Source organism: Etheostoma spectabile, chromosome 8 (genome assembly GCF_008692095.1).
Source record: "Etheostoma spectabile isolate EspeVRDwgs_2016 chromosome 8, UIUC_Espe_1.0, whole genome shotgun sequence".
NCBI classification, from domain to species: Eukaryota; Metazoa; Chordata; class Actinopteri; order Perciformes; family Percidae; genus Etheostoma; species Etheostoma spectabile.
In genome coordinates, this window is record NC_045740.1 from 23,040,305 (window position 1) to 23,067,910 (window position 27,606).

At 41.9% G+C, this 27,606-nt stretch overlaps 1 protein-coding gene and 1 long non-coding RNA gene across 4 annotated transcripts; one reads left to right on the forward strand and one right to left on the reverse strand.

The window, feature by feature from the left end:
* The first annotated feature begins 35 nt into the window (after positions 1 to 35).
* On the forward strand, positions 36 to 27,606 carry n4bp1 (nedd4 binding protein 1). Of its 2 annotated transcripts, XM_032524142.1 has the most exons (13): positions 36 to 570; positions 3,462 to 3,689; positions 4,730 to 4,903; positions 6,731 to 7,245; positions 9,075 to 9,432; positions 10,094 to 10,417; positions 11,346 to 11,581; positions 16,857 to 16,987; positions 17,828 to 17,932; positions 19,135 to 19,143; positions 22,515 to 22,605; positions 23,978 to 24,079; positions 25,266 to 27,606. In XM_032524142.1, exons 1-13 carry the CDS (start codon positions 259 to 261, stop codon positions 25,636 to 25,638), a joined length of 2,958 nt encoding a protein of 985 aa, XP_032380033.1. In that variant the 5' UTR covers positions 36 to 258; the 3' UTR covers positions 25,639 to 27,606. The 2 variants fall into 2 exon arrangements, with proteins under 2 accessions (XP_032380033.1, XP_032380032.1); XM_032524141.1 differs by lacking the exons at positions 19,135 to 19,143; positions 23,978 to 24,079; positions 25,266 to 27,606 and having other exon boundaries at positions 17,828 to 17,924; positions 22,499 to 22,515.
* LOC116694452 (uncharacterized) lies at positions 5,142 to 17,969 on the reverse strand. 2 transcript variants are annotated; one of them, XR_004333160.1, is made up of 3 exons: positions 17,957 to 17,969; positions 6,712 to 6,721; positions 5,142 to 5,206 (listed from the first exon to the last, which is right to left on the reverse strand). It is a non-coding gene; the product is annotated as an uncharacterized LOC116694452 (long non-coding RNA). The 2 variants fall into 2 exon arrangements; XR_004333159.1 differs by lacking the exon at positions 17,957 to 17,969 and adding an exon at positions 13,644 to 13,663 and having other exon boundaries at positions 5,147 to 5,206.

A 27,606-nucleotide genomic window follows, 5' to 3' on the forward strand; every position in this document is an offset into this window, starting at 1 on the left:
CTATGAGATAAGCACGCTTAAGTGTCGTGTTTTGATGACGTCATCGCGGGACTTTCCGGATACGTCACTCGGGGCTTCCGAGTTATCAAAGCTAGCTCTACCTCTGTGTTCATGACGATTGACACTGTAAACGTCGCCTCGTTGCTCTGGAGTAAACACCAACAGAGACCATGAAGACGCCAAAGGCTCCTAACGGCACCGAAGGCTTGGAATATTGAGACGACGTCGTGCGGAGCGACGGTCGGACTGAGAAGCGGAATGTCAACAACGCGGCCTCTCCTCGGAATGAGACGAGTCACCGAGCTCGCGTGCCCGGAGCAGCCGACCAGTAGGCTCCCTGCGTCAGCCGGGAAGCAGCAGCCAGAGACCCCTACCGTGGACGAGTTTACAGTGCTAGAGGATAAAGAAGATGAGCTGAAATGTGCCAAGCCTCGAGTGGAGCAGGTTTTTAAAGTGACGTTCACCATTATCGGTCTGTTGGACCACACGGGACAGCCGCACGGTAGCAAAACATCACGGCAGATATGGCTGCAGCTCAGGGGGAACAGAGACGACGTGTCAAAGGCAAAGGTGAGGTCCTGTACTGTTTCACTTGCATTTTCTCTCGATACAGTCAACAGTGACAGAGTTGTTTTTATCAAAGGCTAGAGTAGACCGACTAACCCCGTTGGCTCTACCGCTCCTCGTCTGCCTGTTTGTGGCTGATGAACAGGTGTGTCGGGCACCTGGCTCTGATTGATTGTATCACACGTCTCAGTAGAATACTATATTACTTTACTTTTATAACACCATAGCTACTAGAAATTGTCGTATTTAGTTAAACATGGCCTACATATTTTCAGTTTTGTCAGTGTTTTCCTGGTCTACAAAGTCTGTGACGCAAAGTTCACTTTGTTGAAGTTGTTGTGTCCTAGAGATAGTTAGGACACAACAATGAATATCTCCCTTCTTAGCCACCACATCCGCAGTACAAACGGTGTTTTCATAGACATAATATCACCCACCATAATTTAGATCAGATGTTCTATGAAAACAGCAGCAGTCATGACGTTCCCAATATATCACCACACTATTGACATTGTGGTATAGTCAACAATGTCATGACTTTTGATTCTGTCATTGTGTTGTCGGCCTGAGAGTTATCAGTGGCCAACAGTTAACAAAAAAGTCAGTAAATGACCATGAACGCATTCATACACATAGACATCACCTATATACATAGCATTTCCACTTCCAGATTAATGTTAGTTTATGTGGTTGTACTGTACATTTAAATATATGCATATGTACATTTTGCGGTTGTTTGTTAAAAAATGCTCAGACTCCATGCAGTTTGTAACTCTTTTATAGTTTATACAATTCTCTGAAACAAAACACACTAAAAACTGTATTAAATCTCATCACATTTAGTCTGAAAAGCGAACATGTTATATCAACAAATCACGATATATTGAATTGTATTTTAATATTTTGGGGTTAGGCTTAGGTTTTCTTTCTATTATAGATATGATAAATATCAGAAGCTGGGGTTATGTGCAAAGATATATTACAACATATTGTATGACTTCACTACTCAGTTATAGTAGAATCTCTCTTATTGTTATGATGTACTCTAGTTATCAAGGTTAACTAGGGTACTAGTATCAAGGAGTATTAGTTTCACAACCCTTACCACTAAAAGAAATACTATAAAAATACTATACTACTAAAAATAGTTGGTACCTTGGGATGTTCATATGGGAAGTTTGTGGTTGCTGAATTAGCCTGCAGTAGAATTGTATCCGACATTAAAATACAAATGAACTGATGATTACAATAGTTACCTGTCATGTATCTTTCATGTAATATTGCTTTAGTCTTTGTCTTCATTTGTGCAGTCGTACACTTCATTTCTTTATTTTTTTAAAGGAATAATCAAATCATCATGAAATCCATTGCATTGCATTCGTAATTAATTTTCCAGAGAAACATCTCAAGTCACTTTAAATGCTCTTTGGAACGTCCTCCTCTACTTTTGGTTCTGAACCATCAAAATTGACATAAAGACTTATGGGACAACGGGGCAGCACTCTTAATAACATAATGCTCCATGTGACTAAATCACATCATCTGACACTAAAGTCCACTCAAAACACAAGCAAACAATTTAAAAGGCACCTGGTTCTGTGACTCATTTAGACATTATACATGCAAAATAGCTGTTAGCATCTGTAGAATTTATTTATTCCTGTGTGATTTCCCATACAAGAGCATCTGACACACTTCTGCATCTTGAGTCATGTGTCTCTCTTTAATATAACCAGCTGTTCCAAGCTCTGTCAGTCAACCAAAAATGTGATGTGCAGACGGTAATTTTACTTTCAGTCTGCTTAGGTCATGAAGAGGATGACGAAGGAGTCATAGATGGCTCCCTGCATGACCAGACTATGTTGGCGCTTCCTCTAGGTTATTCCCATAACAACCTTTCTCGTAATTTAGTTTCACAAGTTTTGCATTTAACTTCAACCACGAGAAAAAAACAGCACATGATTGAACATAAATATTCCTGAAGGTTAATTTCTCTATCAACAATTTGCCTGAGTTTTGAAGCTTCTAAACTGTTTTTGACTGACTGTATTTAGTTAAATTGAAGAACAATTTGATGTCTGCTAGCCAAGTATTTGCTTCTTGTATCTGAATGTCATATTTTGCTTCGTAGTGTATTTAGAGTTTTGTTCCGAAAATGTAACTCAAACTAAAAACCAGATTTCTATTTCAGTTGTATTTCTAGTTCTACTACCAGCAGCTACACCAGCTCAGTCCATTTGGTTATTGCAGAGGGTCATACCATCCAGCCAATTGTATTGGTTGTTTGATTTTCAAAGCCACATCCAAATATTTTTGATCTGGTTCTGGCTCTTTGTCTGATGTCTTTCTTTCTGTCCCACTGCGTCATTGTTGAGTCATTTTACATTCTCAGTATTTTTCTTACACATTAATGCTAGAGAAATGTGACACAGTATCTATGAGGAAGTCACCGCACCCACCTGCAGCTGATTCATCCAAACATTTCCATAGCCAGGAGATTCCCTGAATCAATGGAAAGTGTGTAGTTTCAGCACGTGTCAGCCTGAGGGGGTGGTGGGGGGGTGTGTGTGTGTGTGTGTGTGTGTGTGTGTGTGTGTGTGTGTGTGTGTGTGTGTGTGTGTGTGTGTGTGTGTGTGTGTGTGTGTGTGTGTGTGTGTGTGTGTGTGTGTGTGTGTGTGTGTGTGTGTGTGTGTGTGTGTGTGTGTGTGTGTGTGTGTGTGTGACATATACACTTTAAGTAGCATGTCACTAATATTTTTGTACCGTAGATCTTTGTATTTTTTATTAGATCGTTTTTATTTGAGGCTTTTTTTTCTTTTTGTCAAGCTTCAGAAGCACAGTCCTATGTCATAATTACAGTCCCGTAACAGTTTTTTCTTCGTCTTGTCGTGCAGGAATATGTCCGAGGACTGTGTGACCCAGAGCTGCAGAAAGAAGAGAGGTACCCAGTGGACATGCACTGTATCTTTGCTGGGGCCCGGGGCCTCTTCCTGGACAGGCTCATACGGGACACAAGTGCTGAAGTTGTGGTGCCTGAGCCGGGCCGCCTGCGGTTGTTGGGCTGGGCCGAACCCGTAGTGATGGCCCAGAGCAGAGTTCAGCAATTTGTAGCACTATTCCAGGTAGGGTTACTCATTCAAGAGGACTAGTTCTGACAAGTAGAAAAAATATAATAAATCCACACAATGCCACCTAAAGTGCAAAGTGCAATCAAGAAAAAGCAGCATCACATGCCCAGTTTTATATTAAAATGATTGTTCACATTCCATCACATTGTCCAACATCAGTTTTGGGAAAGGGAGGAGGATATGTACAGTAATAAATGATATCTGATCACACACATTATTATACCATACATATGTTTAGGCTGGCTACACACTGGATGCGTTGCATGAGTGTATTTTCTGTGATAAACATGTAATCATGAGCTTCCAAAGGCCAAGGGAACTTTATCAGGATGCATAGTATCCTGGATCCATGAAATAACTGGCCTTTAATAATAAAAATTTGCCTGCCTCTATCGGAATTTAACATAGGGGTGTGTATAATTATGCCCCCTGTATTTTGAGGAAGAACATTTATTCATTTTCAATCCATTATTCATTCACAAAGAAAATTGGAGTCCTTAAAAGTTTGGATTTTCCAATTTTTTTTTATTTAAGGCATTAAAAGATGTTTTTTTATTCTTCTTTTTAGTCAACTTCAGCATGGGTGTGTAAACTTACTTAAGCCACTGTAAATGTAAATATTTTTATTATATTGCACCTGTCACACAGAACAAATTATTCTGTCACCTATTTTGCCGTCAATACTGATGACATTGTCTTGCTTTAATCAAATCAGTAGCCCATATAATTATGTCTAACAACTCTCTCCCCATATGTTGATTGTGGGTAATCCAAATCTATCGGCGCTATGTCCCGACATAATCCACACATCTGACACACAACAGCAACGCCACTTTCGCGCTACGCAGCCAGTGTGTAGCCGGCCTAAGTCTAATAAATGGATGATCCTGAGAGCTTCAGTGGAGGACTGTTCCGCCACCTTCACTTTTCTCTACATCTGTAATATGTATTTTGCCAGTAAATCCTATAGTTGGAGAAGGCTTTACAGCACTCTTCTGAATCCCATTGAAAATCTGTGTGTTTGATGTATGCAGGAAAAGCGAAGTCTACCGAGCGACCGAGAGCTGGCAGTGAAACGAGCGTTCAAGTCCTTTGTGGAGGAAAGGGACGATAAGTACACTATGGAGCTTCTTTTGCTGCCCAGCGCGCTGAAGGAAGAGTTACTGGCACTGGCTCATAGCCCCACTACCACCAACACAGCCTACCTGGTTAGTGTATATCCTTTTTAATATAATTCATAACTACAGCATAACCACTTTGTGGAGCTGAAACTTGAATTCCCTAGAGTGCCTTTGCAACAAAGTTAGAAAGAGAGTAAAATGTATCTACTGTGTTGTTGGGATCATGACCTCATCCAGTGTTTCCCACACATAGACTAATGTGTGGCGGTGCGCCACTCAATCAACACCGGCCGCCATACAATGCGTTCCGTTGTTCGTTGTTTTTTTTTTATTGCTATTTAAAACACTCATTTGCATTTCCTTTCCCTGTTCTCCTTTGTCTCTCTGTCACTCACATACATACACAGCCCCTCCCCTGCAAGCACACAGCGTCTGTCTTCATGAAAATAGTGTTGGCTTTGTCGCTAGATTTAGGGACTTTTCAGACCCCCTTGGCAACTTTTTGCTTGCGTGGTATTTCTCTCCTGTGGCCGCCAAGACAGTCCCCTCTCTCTGAATCTGTTTTGTGAGGAGCAGCCCCTCCCCTCCCCGTGTGCACGGGCAGGTAGAAAGGGGAGAAGGGACGGGGTGGGGGCCGGTGTAAGTAGGAGAGACAGTGGGAGAAAGACGCAGCTGAGCTGGCCTGGCCGTGGGCAAGTCAGCCTTCATTGAGAATTCTTTACATCTTTTCCCCTCCCTTTGGAGAACTTATTTTTTCTATTTCTTTCTATCTACCTTGCTGACACAGCCACTCAGCTTTATGCAGATGATTGCATAATGGCGTTAGGAATATGCAAATGAGCATATGACGTCAGATTTGGAGTAGCATTCTGGACAGTTTTTGCAGTTATAAGAAGGCATGTTTATGTTTTTGTTGTTGTTTTGGTATCACCTTAAACAAAATGGGAAAGCAGTGTGATCACAGAAAATGTAGACTTTGAAAAACAAACATAATAGGTAGGCCGATGCTGTTCTTTTACAGGCCTGCCCAAATGTTTATTCTGTCTGAGACTGCTGTAAAGGCCTGGTTGTCTTTGGCTGTGGGATACCTTTTTTATAGTAATATCAGCAAAGCAGGTTGTTACCTTCTCAAGTCTACCCTAAACTCCAAGAACTAAAATAAAAAATAAAAAGACATGTATCTTTGACAGCTGACATGGTTTTTTATGTTTTAGCATTTCATTATGTTTTAGCCTAATCTCAGGGTCAATAAACATGTACACACAAAATATCACAGGGTGTATAAACATAAGATAAGACCCTCCAATAAGAACATTGAGTATCTTCTAATGTAGGTGTGAATTCTTTGCCATGCCACTTTTACATGTTTTTTTCTGTTGTTTTCTTGTTATTCTTTGGGCTATTTTCAGCTTTTTATTTGACAGGACAGCTAGGTGAGAAAGAGGAAAGAGAGGGTGAAGACTTGCAGGAAATAGTCACAGGTTGGATTTGATCCCTTGACCTCTGCGTTGAGGCATAAACTTCCCTGTACATGTGCGCCTGCTCTACCCACTGAACCAACCCGGCCACCACTTTTAAATGTTTAAAGTTTCAACCCCCTTTCAACGTAAATTTAATCATAAAAAGTGTATAGACAAAAGTTTATAAAGGCATCTTTGTGTTACCTCTTATTTTGCAGAGCTTTTAAAACCGCAATAAAGCTTAAGAACAAGTCACAGAAGGGAAGATGTGTGACACAAACTCTGCTTTTTGGTAAAGAGAACCATGCAGGGCGAACGCTTGAGGGAACATTTTACTGTATTGTATTCTTATGTCTTTTATTTATTGTATTTTACTTTAGTTTGACTTAAAGTACTTACTTACTTACTGTACCGTCTGAACCACGCTGATGTGACGTTGTGTTTCCTCTGCCAGGTTCAGCTCAACCAGACGCTGCATCTCAGCATGGCAGAGGTGGACCAGGACCGCTCTCAGAGCAGCACCCCTGTGACAGAACTCTCCAACCGCATCCTGGGCACCAGCTTCGAGGAGAAAGGGACCGCAGCGGCATCGATTGGCGGAGGTAGTAAAGCAGGCGGAGCGATAGGCTTCGGTCCGGAGGCCGTCCTGCTCAACGGCACGCGGCCCTCACACAAGCGGCGCTCGTCTGAGAGCGAGACTCGCGACACAAAGAGACAGTACTCTCTGGAGCGGAGGGACGAGTCGCCGGAGAGAGCGAGAGAGAGGGAGCGACAGAGAGACAGAGAAGGCCGGGGGGGCAGTAGCAGCTGTAGATCCAAAACCCCCTCTGCCTCATCATCCCTCTCCTCCTCCTCGGGGAAAGCAAACACAGTAGTCGGTGCGATCATGTTTGACTCCAGTGAACTCTCAGATGACGGGGAGGCGGTAAGCCCTGAAACCAACCTCCGCTGCTTGGTCAATTTCTTCAGGTAAAGGTCCTAATAGTTTGAAATGTTTTCAGAATCAGAAATACTGCATTGATCCCCGAAGGGAAATTCTGGGAATGAAGGGAATGAATCACTACATAAGAGCTATTAGGGGAATTAGTTGCTAACCCTATGTAGTTGTGGACATGGGGAGTTTGACTTGGTATTTACATTTCATATTTTCTTCTTTGTATTAGGCTGTACAGGGTTTTAAGTCAGTATTAAAACAAAGTTTAACCCTTGTATGATATTCTACTCAAATTGACCCATTTCAAACTTTTACAAGAAGAAAAATGGTAAATTTCTTTCTACCTGAAAATCAATGGCCTTACCTTATTTTCTGTGATAAACATGTAATCCTGACTCAATTCAGAAAATTATTCTGGATATGGCCACTTTCAAATCACACTTCCATTTTTAAGTGTGTTCTAGTAGAGACTGATTACATTCCCTAAACATATGTATGTTATCTCAATTGTTTGAAATGGAGATAAAGACAATATTTGTTAATAGATTATGAAGTAAAATTTGATTTTGTCAGTTTGACCCGAGGGATACGAGAGGGTCCCAATACAAGGGTTAAACCACATATGTACACGGAAAGACTCAACAAGGAGGGTCAAAATCCACAGTCCTCTTTCTGTGCGAAAACACATTCTAATGTTCAACTGAAGCTAATAAGAGGCTTCAAGAGACTGAGTTCATATCAAGTCTTCTTATGTTGTTTTTGTAGTGTGACGTTTCCTTGTGTTTCTTTGCCTAGCAACAGTGGTGGGATAGTGAAATACTAATAAGACTCTAACTTTGCAAAATACTCACCTGGTTGGTCAAACTCAGGCTTTTTAAACTTCATGTTGGCATTGGTTTTGAACAAAATAAGGACTATGAAACTGTGAAAGGGGGGCTTTCACACCTGCCTCATTTAGTTGGGTGGAATCGAGCTAGAGTTCGTTTTCCCACTTGTTCATTTGGGCAGGTGTGAATGCGACGATCAGACTCTGATGCACACCAAAAGTGGACCATACAAGTGTACTGAGACCTCCTCGATACGGTTGTGTCGGTACGCTTTTCATCGAAGTCTGGAGCGGTTCGTTTTGAGGTGAGAAAGTGAGCCCACCTCGAACCGGCCCAACTACTTTATGTGTATTCTGTGCTAAACAGATCCTGTGGTCAGGTGTGCTTTGCAGTCTGCGATGCGGCATAGCACTAAACTGTAGCAGCTTGCAACGTTTCTCTTAGAGAAAAGGACTGCGGTCAAGCTCGCCATCGCTCGCATTTCCGTGGTCCAACCAGCCGCCGCTATAGTCGGAGACCGATGTCAGCAGAGCGACGTCTTGGTGAGCAGAGCAGACGTAGTGACGCTCGCAAAACAATGGCGCGATCATTTAAATAAAATGAGCTGGTTTGACCATGGAAGAAATATGCACTAGTCCACAACACAGGACCTTCTTTCTGCGTTTACTTTCTTGCTCCCGCCCCAGACAAATACGTGACCAATTAACGGAGTTGTTCTTGCATGGTTTGTAATGGAATGTTTTGGGACGCTTGGATTTTTCTCTATGTGAAACAAAACGGAACTAGGGGGAAATCGAGTTTACAAACTCAGCAACTGATTTAGATCATAGAAGATCAACTACAGGTGTAAAAATTCCCATACATTGGAATTGGAAGACATTTATGCAAAACCAGTGTGTGGAACATTAACACGCACCAGTAACGCTTGTACATATGGTGAGGGCATGCGAGTATTGTTTTAAAGGGAACCTATCCTTGAACTTGGCCACATCTCTCTTTCTGCCAAATTAAACATTGTTGAAACCAATTTTCTTTAGAACCATGGGTTACCAGCAGGAAGTGGTGGAGCGTGTCGTCAAGAAGACGGGACACACCGAAGATACCTTCCTCATTCTGGAAAAAATCGTTGAGGAAACCAAGCGTTGTGAAGAGGGGTCAAAAGGAGGGGGAAAAGAAAGACAATTGAACTCTTCGCGCCCCCCGGACACTCCCTCGTCGTCCTCCTCCTCCTCGTCCACGGTCTCTCGACCCAGAGAGAAGGAGCCCGAGCTGAGCCGGGTGTTGGTCGACCCGGCCAGGTCCAAGGAGAACATTAAGCCCAATCAGCACGGAGGCAGTAGCAACGGTCTGGGGCACCGGAGGCAGTGCAGCGGCAGCGAGACCAGCACGCAGCAGGTACAGTGCACCCCTTCTCAGTTCAACATTATTATTCATTTGATAAAGCACCCCGATATATTCTCAACCCTTGGACCGCGAGAAACGGAAAGGCCACATCACCACTTTTATCAGCAGATATAGACTAAGTTGCTTCTTTGCGGGATACATTGCAGCTAATATAACACAAATTACTTGAATATCTTTTAACTTCATCTCACCACTGAAATCCACATTTAATTTATCGCCCCACATCATATTTACATCTCTAAGTATCTTAACTCTGACACATTTAAGTTTTCTTTAAAACTGCCTTTTTCCCCATTTTATCTTCTATCTTGAATTCTTATCTTTTCATCTCAAATCCTGTCCAACAATTTGCGTCCTGTCTTATGACTCAATGTTGTTCTTGTTATCACACCAGATACTGTCCCCTCATTTACTTGCTCATTTCAGCTCATCAAGCTGCCTTCAAACTTCAATGTTGTCATAATCATCAAGTCATATCGACGATATCTGCTAAGAAATGTATGCCATAAAGATGATAAAAATGTAATTTTCAGTTGATGATGTTGACTGATTGTTTTTCCAACACTTGCTTAACGAGAGATATTTAAATGGAATTGACTGCATGTTAACATTCGGCCAATAAATAAAGAAACCCTATGAAATCTCATTTCAGGCCATCACTATCAAGAGGAGCTCCAGTGCTCACGGGGGAGCAGGAAACTACGAGGTCATTACCATTGACGATGACGATGATGTCCACCCCACGATGAAAACAGCGGACAGTAGGACATCCCGGATGATGACAGTGCCACACCTGGACACCCAGTCAGGATCCAGAACAGACTACCTGGCGCGTGGAGGGGGACAGCGGGACTACTTGTCTCGGGGTGGGACTCAGACTCTGGGAGGATCAGTGAAGGTTGAGACCGTGACAGCGCTGCGCAGCACGCCTCAATGGCTGACCGCCACCACCACGTCCTTAGCTTCGACCCCCAGTGTAGGTATTACCTTCCCCCTCCACTCAGAATGGGTTTTGTCTTTTGTTACCTCTCTTGGATGTTTGACATTAACTGTGGAGAAGACACATTAATGTGCTGAAGTAGGAGATTTATTGTGAAAAAAGCTTATTTTTTATATTTAATATTTGCATATTCATTGATTTTGGATTTTTAACTGAGCGGGGAGTGGATGTAGTTTTGAGAATTTTATTTAAAAAAAATTACCTTTTTTTTTATTTTTTAACGCATCAAACTGACTGTAATATTTAATATTTCTTAAAATATGTCTGGAGGGGATCTAGAATATATTGTGTTAAGGGGGTAGTTTCCAAGGTGCTTGCTGGACTGGAATTTTTTTGGGAATACAGGAAAAGTCAGGGAATTTAACAAAGCATTAGTCAGATAATTACTTCCCAATGAGTCAGTTTTAGCTTTCATTCCTACTTATGAATCATTTCTGGTTGTCGACTAGATGCTTAAAAAGTTTTACTTATGGATGAATAATGAAACAAAATTAGACAAAATTAATATTAAATTGTATCTTGGAAAAAAAAGAGCTTAGCTTGTGGATGGCACAAAAATACCTCAAAGGAATCCCAGTATTAATCAATGGATTTCTGTTATAAAAATTAGATTTTTTTTTTATTCTGTTCCATATGTTTTTATGTGGTTGCCCAACTTTGATACTTAAACCATACACACATGTGGGGCACTAAGAACATCTTCTTGGTCATCATGAATATTTTATGATTTTTTTCTTTAAATATTAAGACGTTTTCTTTCACCATATCACAAAGCTCTTCCCCACACATGATGCATCACAGAGCTGGGAATGAGGTCTTAAACATGCGGAGACTTGGTGAGACGGGTCCTGATTTGTGTCATGAATCACTTCCTCAAGTTCATTTGTTTTGTTCTCCTCCTCAGTCAGCTCAGCCCATCGCCTGGCCGTCGGCCTCTCCCTATCAGACCATCGGCCACACGGGGTTTCACGGGGGCGGAGCCAGGACTCCCCCCGCAAACGACCCCCCAGTGCCCCCGGTGACTGGCTTTGCTCGTTTCCACCAGTCGCTGAGGACTCCCTACACTCTGAAGCTGCCAAATGAGCCGGGACGCCAGGAGCTCAGGCACATCATCATAGATGGCAGCAACGTGGCGATGGCGTGAGTCTGCACTCCACACACACACACACACACACACACACACACACACACACACACACACACACACACACACACGCAAATATATACAATTTAAACCAGGAGTTTACATAAAAAAGACACATATGCTTTTTTCCTCACTGTCTTAGAAGAAATCACTTTTCTTGGTTTATGTCCGTTAGGATTGCCAAAATGATCTGAATGCACATAATGGCATAAATGTGTGTCACAGACGTGGCACACCAATGATAAACTTCCCCTGTGGCAAATAAATCAGATCCTTTGCTGTGGATTCCAATATTCAGAAATATGGCTTCAACCAAAGAAATCAGATTCTACAACTAAGAACTAAGCATACAGGTTGTTTATTTTTTTTATTTCCACGCTAACATGCAAATAACGTCTTTTATGATTTGAGAGACTCGACAGCTCAGAGAGAGCAAAGTGCTCTGTTGTCCTGGAGTTTGAGTTTGAGTTCGTTTGAGTGCCTGCAGTGCACAGAATCTCAGTTCAGCTCAGAGGATAATTGGTTTAGCATCTGGTACTTTTAGACTAAAAACCGTGAGATAGGGTGCAGCGCAGGTATACTGTACGTCACGATTGCTTCTGGAATTGGTTGCGCCGCTGCAACAAGGTCAAAGTTGACATAATTTGAACTTGGAGTGCAGCCCAACTAAGCTCCACCTGTTGTAGTTGGGCGGCACCGCTGTCTCATAGTGAATCAATAGAACGGCCATTACTAAGGATTTACCAAGGATAATGTGTAGGTGGCGTTAACTTGTTTAAAAAGCAGGAGAACCAGGATGCTTATGGAATTCAACATTCTTTCAAAAGGAACACAACAGTCTACTGCTGAATCTCTGGTTTGGTATCAATATTTGTTATCAAATTAGTATTTTTTGGGGCATTTTAGGCTTTTCTTTTATAGGACAGCTGAAGTCATTAAAGCAGAGATAGATGGGGAGTGACATGCAGCAAAGGGCCACAGGTCGGAGTCGAACCTGTGGCCGCTGCATCGAGGAGTAAACCTCTATATATGGGAGTCACGATAACAAATTTTCCTGGATAACTAATTGTCACTGAAATTATTGCAATAAACGATAATACTGTCGTAGATTCTCAGTCTCTGTTAGAGAGAGAGAGAGAGAGAGAGAGAGAGAGAGAGAAGAGAGAACCTACGTTTTTGTCGACTAAGCGCCCCAGTGATTGTGTACTGTCGGGCAGACGGAGACGGCCCATCTGTTGTAGTTTTTTTTTCCCAGCTTGGAAAACTGCACCAGATGCTTGTGTTTTAGGTGCATATGCATGTTTTTTTGTGTGGCCGTGTTTAGTCGCTACTGTTTTACCACAATGCTCGCTCGCTCAGGTTAAGTGGTTCAACACGGTCATTCAGTTTGAATCCGAAGTGCTCCCACACGGCAGCTGTCGCATTTGGCTTTGAAACCAGTTCCTATCTTTTTTTTTCCTTTTTTTTATTACTCCAACTCTCAACTAATGTTTTCTCCTTGCGCGGCTCTTTTGTTGAACTCTGTGGTAGGCTACGCCAGGAGGCCCGCCTCCCCACACTGAGATCATGCTGCTGACAAGTGACTAGAGGGTTCACTCCTCGTTATGCTGAGGAGCATATATTTATATATATATATATATATTATATATATATAATATATATATATATATATTGCTCGCTCTATCAATAGTACCCATGTATAATATTGCAAGCATGATACCTGGAATAGAATTCACATAGATATTCTAATTAAAATTTGCATTGGATGATTACATTTTTTTAAGAGAATGTGTTCATTGATACAAACCTGAATGGTAAGACAAATGCAAAATACTTAAAAGCTGTGTCAAAGAGTGGTCAGTAGTAAATATCAGTAAGACAAATGCAAATACTGGTAAAAGGTGCAAAACAGAATTCGTAGCATTCGTAATGTATAATGTCTTGTATCCACACACCTCTGGTAAATGCACCATGTTTTTTTTCCTTTTTACACATGAAGCCATCACCCTTCCCATCAACATCACCATCATTTTCAGTTAATGTCACACACACACACACACACACACACACACACACACCACACACACACACACCTACTCTCAGTCACACTCTCAATCTTCAAAAATGAACTACCTGTGTTGAGTGCGTAGGTCGCAGCTTCAACTCTTTTTGTGTAGGTGCACCAACACGTAGCCCACACGTACACACAGTGGTGTTACTCATCACCTTTGTGTGTGTGAGCCCGGCAGAGCGAAAGCAGTTGTAGCATGATTCATTAGTGGGGGTGCACCACGGGGGTGTTTTGGGGAAGAAAAGCCTTTTCTCGTAAAAATCTGTGTTCTCTAGTTTCTGTTTTTAGCCAGTTATTGTGCAACAAAGGAAGGATAGAGATTTGTTTTGTTTCTTCCTCACTTTCTGATGATGTGTCGTTACAGTCTCCATCCCGGGTGAACTAGTCTTTCCTTCTCATTTTTGCAACCACTTGCTTTCACGTTTTGTGTCACACATCTGACTCAACATCTGTTCTACAGTATGAACGAAAAGATGTCATCATTATTGTTTTTATGAGAGAATGCAAAGTCGGACACCGAGTTATACTGTACTTCTGATAGCCTGTTAAAACCCCACTACTCAAGACCACAAAATGTTCAAAATCAAAATTGTCCTGGTTCTTTTCATCCAGTTAGTTGTGGTGTTCTCTTTTCTTTTTGTTTTGATTATTTTTGTATTAACAACAGCAGGCCACAACTGCTTCAAATGGATGATGACGTCCCTAGTGCAGGTCTGAAAGAGGCTATTAGCTTATCGTAATGAGATGCTTTCACTTGTCACGTTACACCAAGGTTTCCATGGCGATTCTACTGTGTGCATAAACTCTTTCGGCTGTGAAGTCCTTCATCACTTTCTCTTTCGGCAATCGGTGGAACTTCCCCTGAGGGGGGGGGGGGGGTGTGTGGGTGTGTGGTGTGTGTGTGTGTGCGCAGAGGGCATGGCATTACAAACACAGACATACAGACAACAGGTTTGTAATTAGTTACATGTGCTAAGACCGTAGGACAGTGGGAAATAGATCAGTGTTTTCTTCCACTGGGGTAACACGTCACCATCAGTACCACTGTTTGTGCCAGGGGTACCATTTATTTATTTCATTATTTTTCAGGCCAGACCTACGTCACTTTGCTAGAGACCTGCTAAATATTTGTGTAAAAAGCAGCCACACGGACTGTTGCTGTGCGTCTGAGCTTCACCACAGATCATGTGTGGCCAGATTGACGATGAAGATAGTAACCCAGTGCACAGGGAAGTTACCAGTAGAGACAGAAATGCACGTGACAAGAAAGTGAACAGAAGCTCCGTGTATATGGCGTCGTGAGTCTCGTCAGTCGTGGGTTGTGTCAAAATGTGAACACAGGGTGTTGTGACAGCCATGTTTTTCTGCTGCTAAATGGTTACAAAAGTCCTCATGCTCGGTAACGGCAATTTCAAATTTGGCACAGAGTGTATGTCTGCTCTATTGATTTATTAGGTGATGATCAATGGTTTTGAAGCGTAGTAACGAGGCAGATTTTCCTTTAACACACACACACACACGTGAGACCATTAAATGAAGAATACTCTGAAAACAGATCATTCTAGTGTTTTGCGTGTGTTTTGCAGCTCGGTGAGACTGGCTGCTCTCAGGGAGTTTCTCATGTTTGTTGTTTGTGTTGTTTTGTGGTTTTCTGTTTGTTGTATCACAGCTGTCTGACGTGCGTGTACAGACTTTGCACGTCACCTCCAACAATCTGGGTCAGCTGATTGTGGGTGTGGGGTTGTGTGTGTTTGTTTGTTTGGGTGTGCTATTTTGGATGGAGTACTATTAAAATACCTGCCTAGTTTGCATTCCATTTCATTCAAGGGCCTGTGATTAATATGAGACGATATCATGAATGCCCATACAACACAAGCAGTTACATTTATATCAACTAAAAGACTAAAATATGATTTGACAATTTTATTACTGAGCTCTTCCAGACATTTTAATAAAAAACACACTTATTTTTAATAAAAAGACTAAATATAAAGTGGTAATTTCAAAATAAAGGCACATCTTAAAGATCCATTGGCATGAAAATACCACTTTTAGAGGTTTTTATAACTTTAATATGTGTTCCCCCAGCCTGCCTATGGTCCCCCAGTGGCTGGAAATGGTGATAGGTGTAAACCGAGTCCTGGGTATCCTGCTCTACCTTTTGAAAATGAAAGCTCAGATGGGCCCATCTGGAATCTTGCCCCTTATGATCTCATAAGGGGTTACCTTCCCTTTCTCAGCTTTACCCGGCCAGAGAATTTGGCCCACCCATAAGAGAGAGAGACAGCTAAGAGAGACAGCTCATGGCTTGGTCAAGGCCCCACCCCCAGCCTCGACCATGCGCACCCCCCCCCCTCAAAAGCTACAGACTAAGGCGGAATTTTGGGAAAGAGACATCAGATATGGTATAAAAGCATCCTAAGAGCACCATGTCATGGGACCTTTTAAAGATGTGTATCAAGATAGATAGATAGATAGATAGATAGATAGATAGATAGATAGATAGATAGATAGATATTTATTGATCCCAAAAAAATGGGAAATTACAGTGTTACAGCAGCACACAAAATATACATACATACAATATGCATGAAATAATAATAATTATAATAACAATATAAGAATAAAATATAAGAATGTAAGAACAAATATTTAAGTATATACAAGATGGGAAAAAAACAAAACAAATTGTGCAGCTGTTTAAATATAAGTATGCTAAAAAATGTAAATAAACCAATCGTTCCGGTTGCCCTTATTGCAATATTGTGGTGTCTCAGAGTCTCATCTAGCACCCAGGGATGACGTGTTGAAGAGTTTTATTGTTTGTGGTAGGAAGGATTTCCTGTAGCGGTCCGTGTGGCATTTAAACTGTCGGAGCCTCTTTGAGAAGCTGCTCCTCTGTTGGACCAGTGTGGGGTATATCTTCAGTTTACATCAATTAAATTGGACCGCTAATCATTGAAGCGTTGCATTGATCCAGATCTATGTCTCGTTTCACCCCTAGTGCCTACCCCAGGTTTAATATACAGCCTCGTTTCTTCTTACTGATAAACCTTTTACCATGCCATATCACTGGAGACGCTGCTCATTGGTCACGGACCTCAGTGGTTCAGACATTGCAAATTGAAACCTATCACTGATTTATCCTCTTGCTCCTTGATCTCACTGTGTCCCTCTTCTTTCCTCCCCCATCTTTCCAGTCACGGTCTTCATCGGTTCTTCTCCTGTCGAGGAATAGCGCTGGCTGTGGAGACCTTTTGGAGGCGGGGCCACAGGGAGATCACCGTGTTTGTCCCCCAGTGGCGTCAGAAGAGAGACCGACTCACAACAGGTACTCGTGTGTGCACATGTATACAGGGCAGTCAAGTAATAGAACAGTGATATGTTTCTCATTATTTTGGTTATTTGCTCTCCCACTGTATTTCTAATGGAAGAAAGGTTAAAGTGTGGATTTTCAGCTTTAAGGGTCCAATGTTTAGGGATTTCTCCCATCTAGTGTTGAGATCATGTATCGCATCAACTGTTGCGCCACGCAGTTCAAAGTACGTATTACAGCTACGGTAGCCTTCACGCTTCAAAAAGCCGATCTCTTGCTCTTTTCAATGTCCTTTTTTCTTTTCTGGGCAAAGAAGACGACTCCTGTTCCTGAAATTTGAATTTTGAATACGTGTGGTCCTCCATGTTTCCTTCCTCAAACTTGCTAGGGGCCGGGAAGCGATGAGACCCATGAGCAGATTAGCAGCACATGAGAGTTTGTCTTTTTACAGCGAAAATGCCTCTACCCCAGTTAATGCAAATGGAAATGTAAAATTTCAAGCCAAAAGGAGTACTTGGAATTGATGGCGGTGGTAAATATTCATGAAAAAGGAGAAGTTTGTGAACGGGCTACACAGATTTTAATAATGAACTAAAACCGTTACACACTGGACCTTTCAGGCCTATAAAAAGGTTCCAGACCTATTTATAACAACGTTCAGTTACAGAGCCAAACTGTCCTAATACGTTCTTTTACATGTTGCTGTATCCAGTTGTATATAATAATAATAATAATAATAATAATGATGAATTGTTTTCAAGTACGCCTCTGATAATAAATATTAGACAATTTGACTAGACATCGAATTAACTTTTCAAACAATCTAAACAATAGGTGTGTTATATTTTATTGCAGAGCAACATTTTTTAAACCAGCTAGAAGACCTGAGACTGCTCTCCTTCACTCCCTCCAGAGAGGTGTGTGGCCAGAGGATATCCTCACACGACGACAGGTACACACGCACACGCACACACACGCACACACGCACACACACACAGTCTTAAACCTTATCAGACATCTTTGAGGAGAGAGTCCACCGATCTTGAATTCTTTATTTCTCGTGAAAATCACGCAGACTGAGTTGTTTAGACACAAGAGATTGACTCGTAGGGCAGTGGGGGAACTCGGTTATCTCTGCGCATTTCAGTTCCATTACCAACTTTTCTCCTCTTTTGCAAATATCTTAACATTTCAGACACTCTCCCCGCTCCCATCTCCAGCTCCAGTCATCTGTATTTTCATAATAGAGATGAGAAAGCTCATTGAAGCTATATTTACAGACGTATTTTTTTATTAAGTATTTGTATTGTTTTAGAGAAGGTATAATGAACAGTGCAACAAAACAATGTCAATTGCAACAAGACGCCACCCACAACATACCCTTGTGTCGAGAAGAGGAGGACCGATAAAGAAACAAATCAAAAAATGACTCCTGATAGCAAATGGTGCAGTCATTGTGCTTTACATTTCTTATCCGTTTTTAAGAGGGAAGTGTAGTAGATCTTTCAAAGTAAGCTTATAAAGGGTCCCTATTTTTGTTAAGTATTCGGGGTGACGTTTTGGTTTTTAAACTGGGTTTTGAGCCATAAGCAATAGGTTTGGGATAAATAATAGATTCTTTTGATGCAACTTCTTCTTTTTTTTTTAACTGTGTTGATTTTTGTTTAAAAGTTACTGTCTCTAGACCAGTAAAAATCCAAAAACAGAGTGACTGAAATGGATGGAAAAATGGACAACAACTTAGTTTAGACAAGTGCAGAAAAAACACACAGAAATGGTTAAAAGAAAAGAAGAAAATGTTGTGTATAGATACACACATGATCTAAAAAGACATACATAAATAATTAAACAAAAAACACCTAAAACATCTACTTCATCACATTACATCTGACCACCTCATGTTTCATGTTCTAAGAAGGAAACATGACGGAGCCTCTGACATGGACTTTACTGTGAGAGAAGGTGACTTCCACAAGCATCTTTAAGGCATGGAATGGAATGACTACAAAATAAAAACCTCAGTAGAAAGAGACAAACACTGTATATGGCAAAATCTAACAAAGTCAGATTTATACACTCACCGGCCACTTTATTAGGTACACCTGTCCAACTGCTCGTTAACACTTAATTTCTAAGCAGCCAATCACATGGCGGCAACTCAGTGCATTTAGGCATGTAGACATGGTCAAGAGAATCTCCTGCAGTTCAAACCGAGCATCATTATGGGGAAGAAAGGTGATTTGAGTGACTTTGAACGTGGCATGATTGTTGGTGCCAGAAGGGCTGGTCTGAGTATTTCAGAAACTGCTAATCTACTGGGATTTTCACGCACAACATCTCTAGGGTTTACAGAGAATGGTCCGAAAAAGAAAAAACATCCAGTGAGCGGCAGTTCTGTGGCGGAAATGCCTTGTTGATGCCAGAGGTCAGAAGAGAACGGCCAGACTGGTTTGAGCTGATAGAAGGGCAACAGTGACTCAAATAACCACCCGTTACAACCAGGTGGCAGAAGAGCATCTCTGAACGCACAGTACGTCGAACTTTGAGGCAGATGGGCTACAGCAGCAGAAGACCACATCGGGTGCCACTCCTTTCAGCTAAGAACAGGAAACTGAGACTACAATTTGCACAAGCTCATCGAAATTGGACAATAGAAGATTGGAAAAAACTTTGCCTGGTCTGATGAGTCTCGATTTCTGCTGCGACAGTCGGATGGTAGGGTCAAATTTGGCGTCTAAAACATGAAAGCATGGATCCATCCTGCCTTGTATCAACGGTTCAGGCTGGTGGTGGTGGTGTCATGGTGTGGGGAATATTTTCTTGGCACTCTTGGGCCCCTTGGTACCAATGAGCATTGTTGCAACGCCACAGCCTACCTGAGTATTGTTGCTGACCATGTCCATCCCTTTATGACCATAATGTACCCAACTTCTGATGGCTACTTTCAGCAGGATAATGCGCCATGTCATAAAGCTGGAATCATCACAGACTGGTTTCTTAAACCCATGACAATGAGTTCGCTGTACTCAAATGGCCTCCACAGTCACCAGATCTCAATCCAATAGAGCATCTTGGGATGTGGTGGAACGGGAGATTCGCATCATGGATGTGCAGCCGACAAATCTGCGGCAACTGTGTGATGCCTCATGTCAATATGGACCAAACTCCCTGAGGAATGCTTCCAGCACCTTGTTGAATCTATGCCACGAAGAATTGAGGCAGTTCTGAAGGAAAAAGGGGGTCCAACCCGTTACTAGCATGGGGTACCTAATAAAGTGGCCGGTGAGTGTATGTCGCACATGTTGCTTGTTCTGTAGGAAACTGCTAGAACTACACTCACCGGCCTTTATTAGGTACCCCATGCTAGTAACGGGTTGGACCCCCTTTTGCCTTCAGAACTGCCTCAATTCTTCGTGGCATAGATTCAACAAGGTGCTGGAAGCATTCCTCAGGGAGTTTGGTCCATATTGACATGATGGCATCACACAGTTGCCGCAGATTGTCGGCTGCACATCCATGATGCGAAATCTCCCGTTCCACCACATCCCAAAGATGCTCTATTGGATTGAGATCTGGTGACTGTGGAGGCCATTTGAGTACAGCCAACTCATTGTCATGTTCAGAAACCAGTCTGTGATGATTCCAGCTTTATGACATGGCGCATTATCCTGCTGAAAGTAGCCATCAGAAGTTGGGTACATTATGGTCATAAAGGGATGGACATGGTCAGCAACAATACTCAGGTAGGCTGTGGCGTTGCAACGATGCTCAATTGGTACCAAGGTGCCAAAGAGTGCCAAGAAAATATTCCCACACCATGACACCACCACCACCAGCCTGAACCGTTGATACAAGGCAGGATGGATCCATGCTTTCATGTTGGAGACGCCAAATTCTGACCCTACCATCCGACTGTCGCAGCAGAAATCGAGACTCATCAGACCAGGCAACGTTTTTCCAATCTTCTATTGTCCAATTTCGATGAGCTTGTGCAAATTGTAGTCTCAGTTTCCTGTTCTTAGCTGAAAGGAGTGGCACCCGATGTGGTCTTCTGCTGCTGTAGCCCATCTGCCTCAAAGTTGGACGTACTGTGCGTTCAGAGATGCTCTTCTGCCCACCTTGGTTGTAACGGGTGGTTATTTGAGTCACTGTTGCCCTTCTATCAGCTCGAACCAGTCTGGCCATTCTCCTCTGACCTCTGGCATCAACAAGGCATTTCCGCCCACAGAACTGCCGCTCACTGGATGTTTTTTCTTTTTCGGACCATTCTCTGTAAACCCTAGAGATGGTTGTGCGTGAAAATCCCAGTAGATTAGCAGTTTCTGAAATACTCAGACCAGCCCTTCTGGCACCAACAATCATGCCACGTTCAAAGTCCCTCAAATCACCTTTCTTCCCCATACTGATGCTCGGTTTGAACTGCAGGAGATTCTCTTGACCATGTCTACATGCCTAAATGCACTGAGTTGCCGCCATGTGAGAAATTAAGTGTTAACGAGCAGTTGGACAGGTGTACCTAATAAAGTGGCCGGTGAGTGTAGAACTGTTGGGTCCTTGTAAATTCTGGAGTGTGGTCTAGACCTGCTCTGTCTGTAAAGTGTCTCGAGATAACTCTTGTTTTGAATTGATACTATAAATAAAATTGAATTGAATATGTATATTTTTTTAAATCACGCATGTAAACGTATATAGAAAAATTGTTGCATTGAGATGCATCGATAATCGGTTTAGAATCGAATCTTTGGCCTCTGAATTGAAATCGAATCCTGAGGTGCCCAGAGATTAAGCAAACTCAGTGCACACAAGTGTTTTTAGCTCCCGTAGGAGAACTAATCTCTGTTTACACCAACACGCCCAAACCGCATATCTTATCAACATACTCGTATACTGGGCGTGTGCGTGCCGGCAAGTAGGAGGCAGCATGTATACCCGTTGCTGGTAGTTGCCCTGGTAACGGTAGTATCTGGGTCTCAGAGAACGAGACCCAATCAGACAGCGAAACGTTGGCCTCAGTGTGGCCAAAGGTCTCCGTTCGCGGCCGTTGAGACTGCAACACAACCCCAGAAGATTCTGAACTAAAAGGGGGTCAGAAGTGTTTTCAAATGTCTTAGTTTTAGAGGCTCTGAAATGCTAGAACAGTGTAAACGTAGCAAAAGATATTGGCTTTTTAAACCAAAACGTAGCAATGTAAATGTAGCCTCACTAGAGGACAGCTTCAACAGATGGGATGTCTAGAAAAAAGTGTTCTATGTTAGCAATTACTGCTCTGTTTTGGTGTTTAGGCCAGATGTAGAGAGTTTTGAAAGCCACATCGCTCAGCAACTTGAAATTGACCCACATCAGTTTTCACAGATAGATTAGATTATTTGTGTTTGTGCTTCGTAAAAATGAATTGATTTATAAACTCGGCATTCAAGGTGTTCTTCCGTCAGTGGATTCCCCTCTGTGAGCTGCAGCGGCCCAGCTGGGAACCAACTTCTGACCTTTAAACTAATCCATATATTTTTCTCTCTCTCTGTGTGTTAGGTTCCTGCTCCACTAGCCGAAAAAACAGGTGGGATCATTGTCACCAACGACAACCTGCGGGACTTTGTCAGTACGTCGGACACCTGGCGCAGGATCATTCAAGAGAGGTGATTGTGTGTGACGTATACACAGTCACTCACTTATACAGTTGTGTTCAGAATAATAGCCGTGTTTAAAAAAAAAAAAGAAGAAAAAAAAAAGATGAATGCTCAAAATCCTTAAATAGCTTTTAATTCCATAATATCAATGCATTAATCTGCACATTCGATTCCAAATCAAAACATGACCAAAATTGATCAAGTTTGTGTTCTACCTTTACAGAAAGTGAAGAAAAAAGAATATTAGGCTGTTCAAATTGCATTTTTCTTTACAAACTCAAACATTTACTGTATGAACTGGAAAATGTGTTAAGGGTTTGCTTTACTTTGAATCACCGCACCAATATGTAGTTATGTAAGCTGCTTCACATCTGTGTTGCATGGAGTCGGCCAACTTCTAGCACCTGTGAACAGGTTTTCCAGCCCAGGATGGCTGAACTACATTCCACAGTTCCTCTCCTTTACTGGGTTCAGCCTTTAGAAACAGCATTTTTTGATGTCATCCCACAAGTGTTCTATGGGATTGAGGTCCAGGGTTTGGGCCGCTTCTAGCTGATAGCTTTGCTTCACATAGCCTTCTTCTGATCGGAACAGTACTCCCAGGTGACTTTATGTCTTTGATTTTCCTGGAGCTGATCCTTGGTTCAGCCTTTGCCATTTTGGCTATTCTTCCATCCATGTGAATGGTAGTTTTTTTTCCCACGTCGTTCAGGCCTTGGATGCCATTTCAAGGCATTTGAAATCATTTTGGCTGAGCAGCCTATAATCTTCTGCACTTCTTTATATGTTTTCCTCTCTCCAATCAACTTTTTAATCAAAGTCTGGTGTTCCTCAGAGCAATGTCTGGAACGACCCATGTTGCTGAGTATTTCAGTGTGAAATGCACTATAACCAGCATGAACCACATCGGCTTCCGTCCTTCCTTTAATATGGGCCACAGCTGACACCTGTTTCTTCACAGAATCAATCATCTCTCTAATTAAACACAACACTGCTATTATTTTACACATACCTCTTTCAATTACAGATCCAGTTCCACAGAATGAGCAGCATGCACGTCATGACTGTTGGCTCTGTTGGTTTTCTATGACTCTACAACACTTACTAGAAAATTAGACTAATAGCAGACTAATTACAACTCTAATCTTTTTGCTGGTTCATTTTGTTTGTTTGTTTTCTCTTATGAGAATGGTAATACAGCTAGGACAACAGGACAATAAGCTTGCACTGATCTGCTCATAGACAGACAGGGGTTCAGATTAAGAAAATACAACGTCTCTCATCCTGTCCCCTTATTATCTAAAGCCAACATTTGTAATGGGGGGCAGGATATTTACTTATAGTCACATTATAGTCACATTTCTTTCCTTTTTACTAATAGGTTGCTTCAGTTTACATTTGTGGAGGACCACTTCATGATTCCTGATGACCCTCTGGGGAAAAACGGACCTCATCTAGACCTCTTCCTGCGTAAAGACAACAGGTATGTTTTACCTGCAGATACGGTGACTTAATAAATGTTGAGCTATTGTTGCCGCTTGTGCTCAATCAACATCTATTTATAAAGCAGTTTACAGCAAGCAGCATGGATCCAAAGTGCTTTACATCAAGGACCAAGAATAAAACCGCTTATACGTCTGGGTCAATGGTTTGGGTCAGTCCACGATTGGCAGCATGGTGTCCTTAAAACAGTATTATTGGACCATAGATGTAAAATAATTGCCTAAGAACCTTTGTTCCAGTATTACTAAAACCCTCAGCCATATCCAGGTGCATGCGTAGGACAGTAGTGCAGCGTACTTGTTGCAGCGTGTGTGTTAGCGCCATCCTGTGGTGTTAAGAGGACGAGGCACTGCAGCACCACTCACTGTCGGAAATGGCAGATTCACATTTCCTTTTCCTTTTGATTTGAATGTAGCATTCATTTCCAACTGTAAACTGTAAGAGTCTCCGGAAATCCTTTAGTTTGCGTCCTATACATAGATATGTCTAGTAACACTTTTTATGTACACCCTGCAGCCAATCAAAATCGAGTATTCACCCGGACCATGGTATAATCTGTGTTAAAAGCCATTCTAAATGAATACATTTTGAGTTTAGATTTAACCCTCGTGTTGTCTTCCCATCAAGAATCAACACTTTTTTATCAATGTTTTTTAACTTTTCCCTACGTTTTTGTCCCTTTTTTGAACACTTTTTTCAATGTTTGTCACTAACTTACAGTATTAACTTACACTAACTTATTAACTTTAGTTTTACAGTTATTTTTGGAATTTATGGTCAGTAAACCTTATGTATAGAAAATGAAACCTAATGTTTTAGTTAGAAAAGCAGAAACTAGGAATTATTTCAACTAAAATTAAGGAAATGTATGTTGATGGATAATCACAGACTGGAATATGTCAACTCAATACTATTTCAAAACCACTTCAAAATTGAATGAGACGCCCCAAAATGAATGAAAGTAGAGATTTGTACTTGCCAAAGAGAGTTGTGGGGAATCAATCATGTTATTTTGGGGAATTAAAAAGAACATTAATAAAGGAAAAGGGGTAAATTTGACCCGAAGACAACATGAGGGTTAAAAACCGCTACTTCTTTAAAAGTACGAATGTTGCGGTACTTGGCTGACCGTTTCACACCGTCTCCACTCTATTTCTTCCTCTCAGGATGGCTCCAGCCACTCCCCCCCCTCTGAGGCCCCCAGACCTCCGGCCGTCCTCCCGGCAGCAGCCTGTTTACGTCCAGGCCCTCCATTCGGCTCCCCGGACCCCCGGGCCCACGCCCCGGCCCCCTACCTCCTTGATGCCCCACTCCACTGTGCACTGGCCCCACTCGGGTCCACCCGAGTGGCACCCGCCCCGCCGTTCCCCTTCCCCCTCGCCCTCAACCCCTCCCCAGCGGTCGCCGGGGGAGACGTCAGAGCTGAAGAGAAAGCTGTACGACATCTTCCCCGACCAGAAGCAACGGATCGACCGCATCCTCAGCGACAACCCGTACATGAGAGACCTGAACGCCCTGTCTGGCCTGCTGCTGGGATAGATGACAATCAGCAGACACACGCAGTGCATATGCAAGAATATACACGTCACGCATCAAAATAATTTATTTGACCATTTCTTCCGGCCTGGAGGGCGTGGAAAGCTTGATTTTGATTTGAATATAATTTATACACGAAGACTGATCATCAAACTAGCTGCTATTGGCAAGAAGTATTTCTTTAATGATTTTTTTTCCCCCTCTCCTTCTTTTTTTGCCCTGAAATTGATTTAAGGTGAACAACTCCGGTGTCTACAGAACCAAAATGTTAACATATTGCCATATTTGTCAAGCAGCAAAGTCTATATTGTTCAGGTGGTCCTACATTATTGCAGATCCTCGACAACAATCCAGATGTTCCTTGAATGTGGGAGAAAATAGTCTGGAGGGAGTGAACTGGTCCCGTTGGTGACGCATGGTGGCGCTCCGTGTTTACCCTCAGACTCTTAACACCCAATATACAAGCTCTGAGCTTTTTATGGAAATCATTTGGGACATCGGTTTTGCAATTTTGTTTTAATGTTTTTAACATATTAGTTACACACTTGTTCTGAATTCACTGATACGCAGTGCCACGTTATTGAGCTCACTGTCAGTAAGCAGTTTGGAGTCATCAACAGGAGTACCACTGGGTTTGTTCCTTGGCAGTTTACTTTGAGGAAATATGATGAGATCGCTAGCTTTAGCATCATAAGCTTTAGCATCATCGCTATTAATGACTATTATAAATCCCCCAAATCCATATTTGCATAGTAGACACTGCTTTGCATCAAATGACTTCAGACATGTCAATATATATATATATATATATATATATATATATATATATATATATATATATTAAAGCAGTGCTGCCCATCTCTCACTTTAAAATCTTATCTGGATATCTCGGCCTTTACTCCAGAAATTATTGCCTGTCTGGATCAAATTTTTTTTCAACTAACATATGAAAAGATTTTTTTTTTTTTTTTTTAAAGGACCATTCTTTTTCAGTCAGAAATTGTAGTGCTTTAAAATGTCATTTCTTGACAGAAATTAGCTCAGTGATCAGAAGGAAATGATGGTGTCTTTGAATCCCATCACTTCTCTGTCCTTGGAGACCTATTCTCCGGGAGCTCCGTTGCTTCTCGAGCCCGCCGTACTTTAATCCCTGCCAAGCTGCAGAGAACTCGGCTGCTGAAACTGAACTTGCTGCTCTGAGACTGCATATCTGATTGAGACCAGGATTTGGAGTTTGGTTGAATCTGTTCCCGCCATCGGTTGTTCCAGTTGGATACACCGTTACCTGCGTTTCCAGGAGGATGCAGTCACTAGTTCTACATCTGCATTTTGTTCTAAGATGCTCTGAAATATCCACCTCCATCTTTCGGCGATACATACGTCATTCCACTACACTACTAGAGTTTGGATTCCTCCTTCCTTGATAGTTAAATGACCGACCTTACATTTTAAAATACAATCCATACGTTTGCTCACCGGAAGAACATTTTACAAAGACGACAGATATACCGAAGTTACATTTGTAATTAGTGTTTAATAGCTGAATTTATCAATGCACTGAAGGTATGAAGGGTGTAGTGTGTGTGTGTGTGTATGTAAAACAAGGTTTCACTGATGAATTATCAGGAAGCTTGTTTTTTTTGTTTTTTTACCCTCCTACACCCGGAGAACGTGGGCCGCAGCTTGCATATTTGACGTGCATCTGAGTTTTGGTATATACAAACACTTTATCTCCTTGTAAGAACAAAAAAAATCTCTGCACAAAAACTTTACAAGGGGTCAGAATCATTTTGTTCGTACGTTGCTATGTTGTTGTAAGGATTGCTGAAGGATTTCCACTTTTGTTGTATTATAATTCTTTTGTGTGTATCGATTGCTTTTTTTGTAAATACAAGCATTTTGGCTACGGTGCACATATGGTTTCATGTTTGTGGAAAAACGTAATAAATGCAGCAGTCCCCATCCAACTTT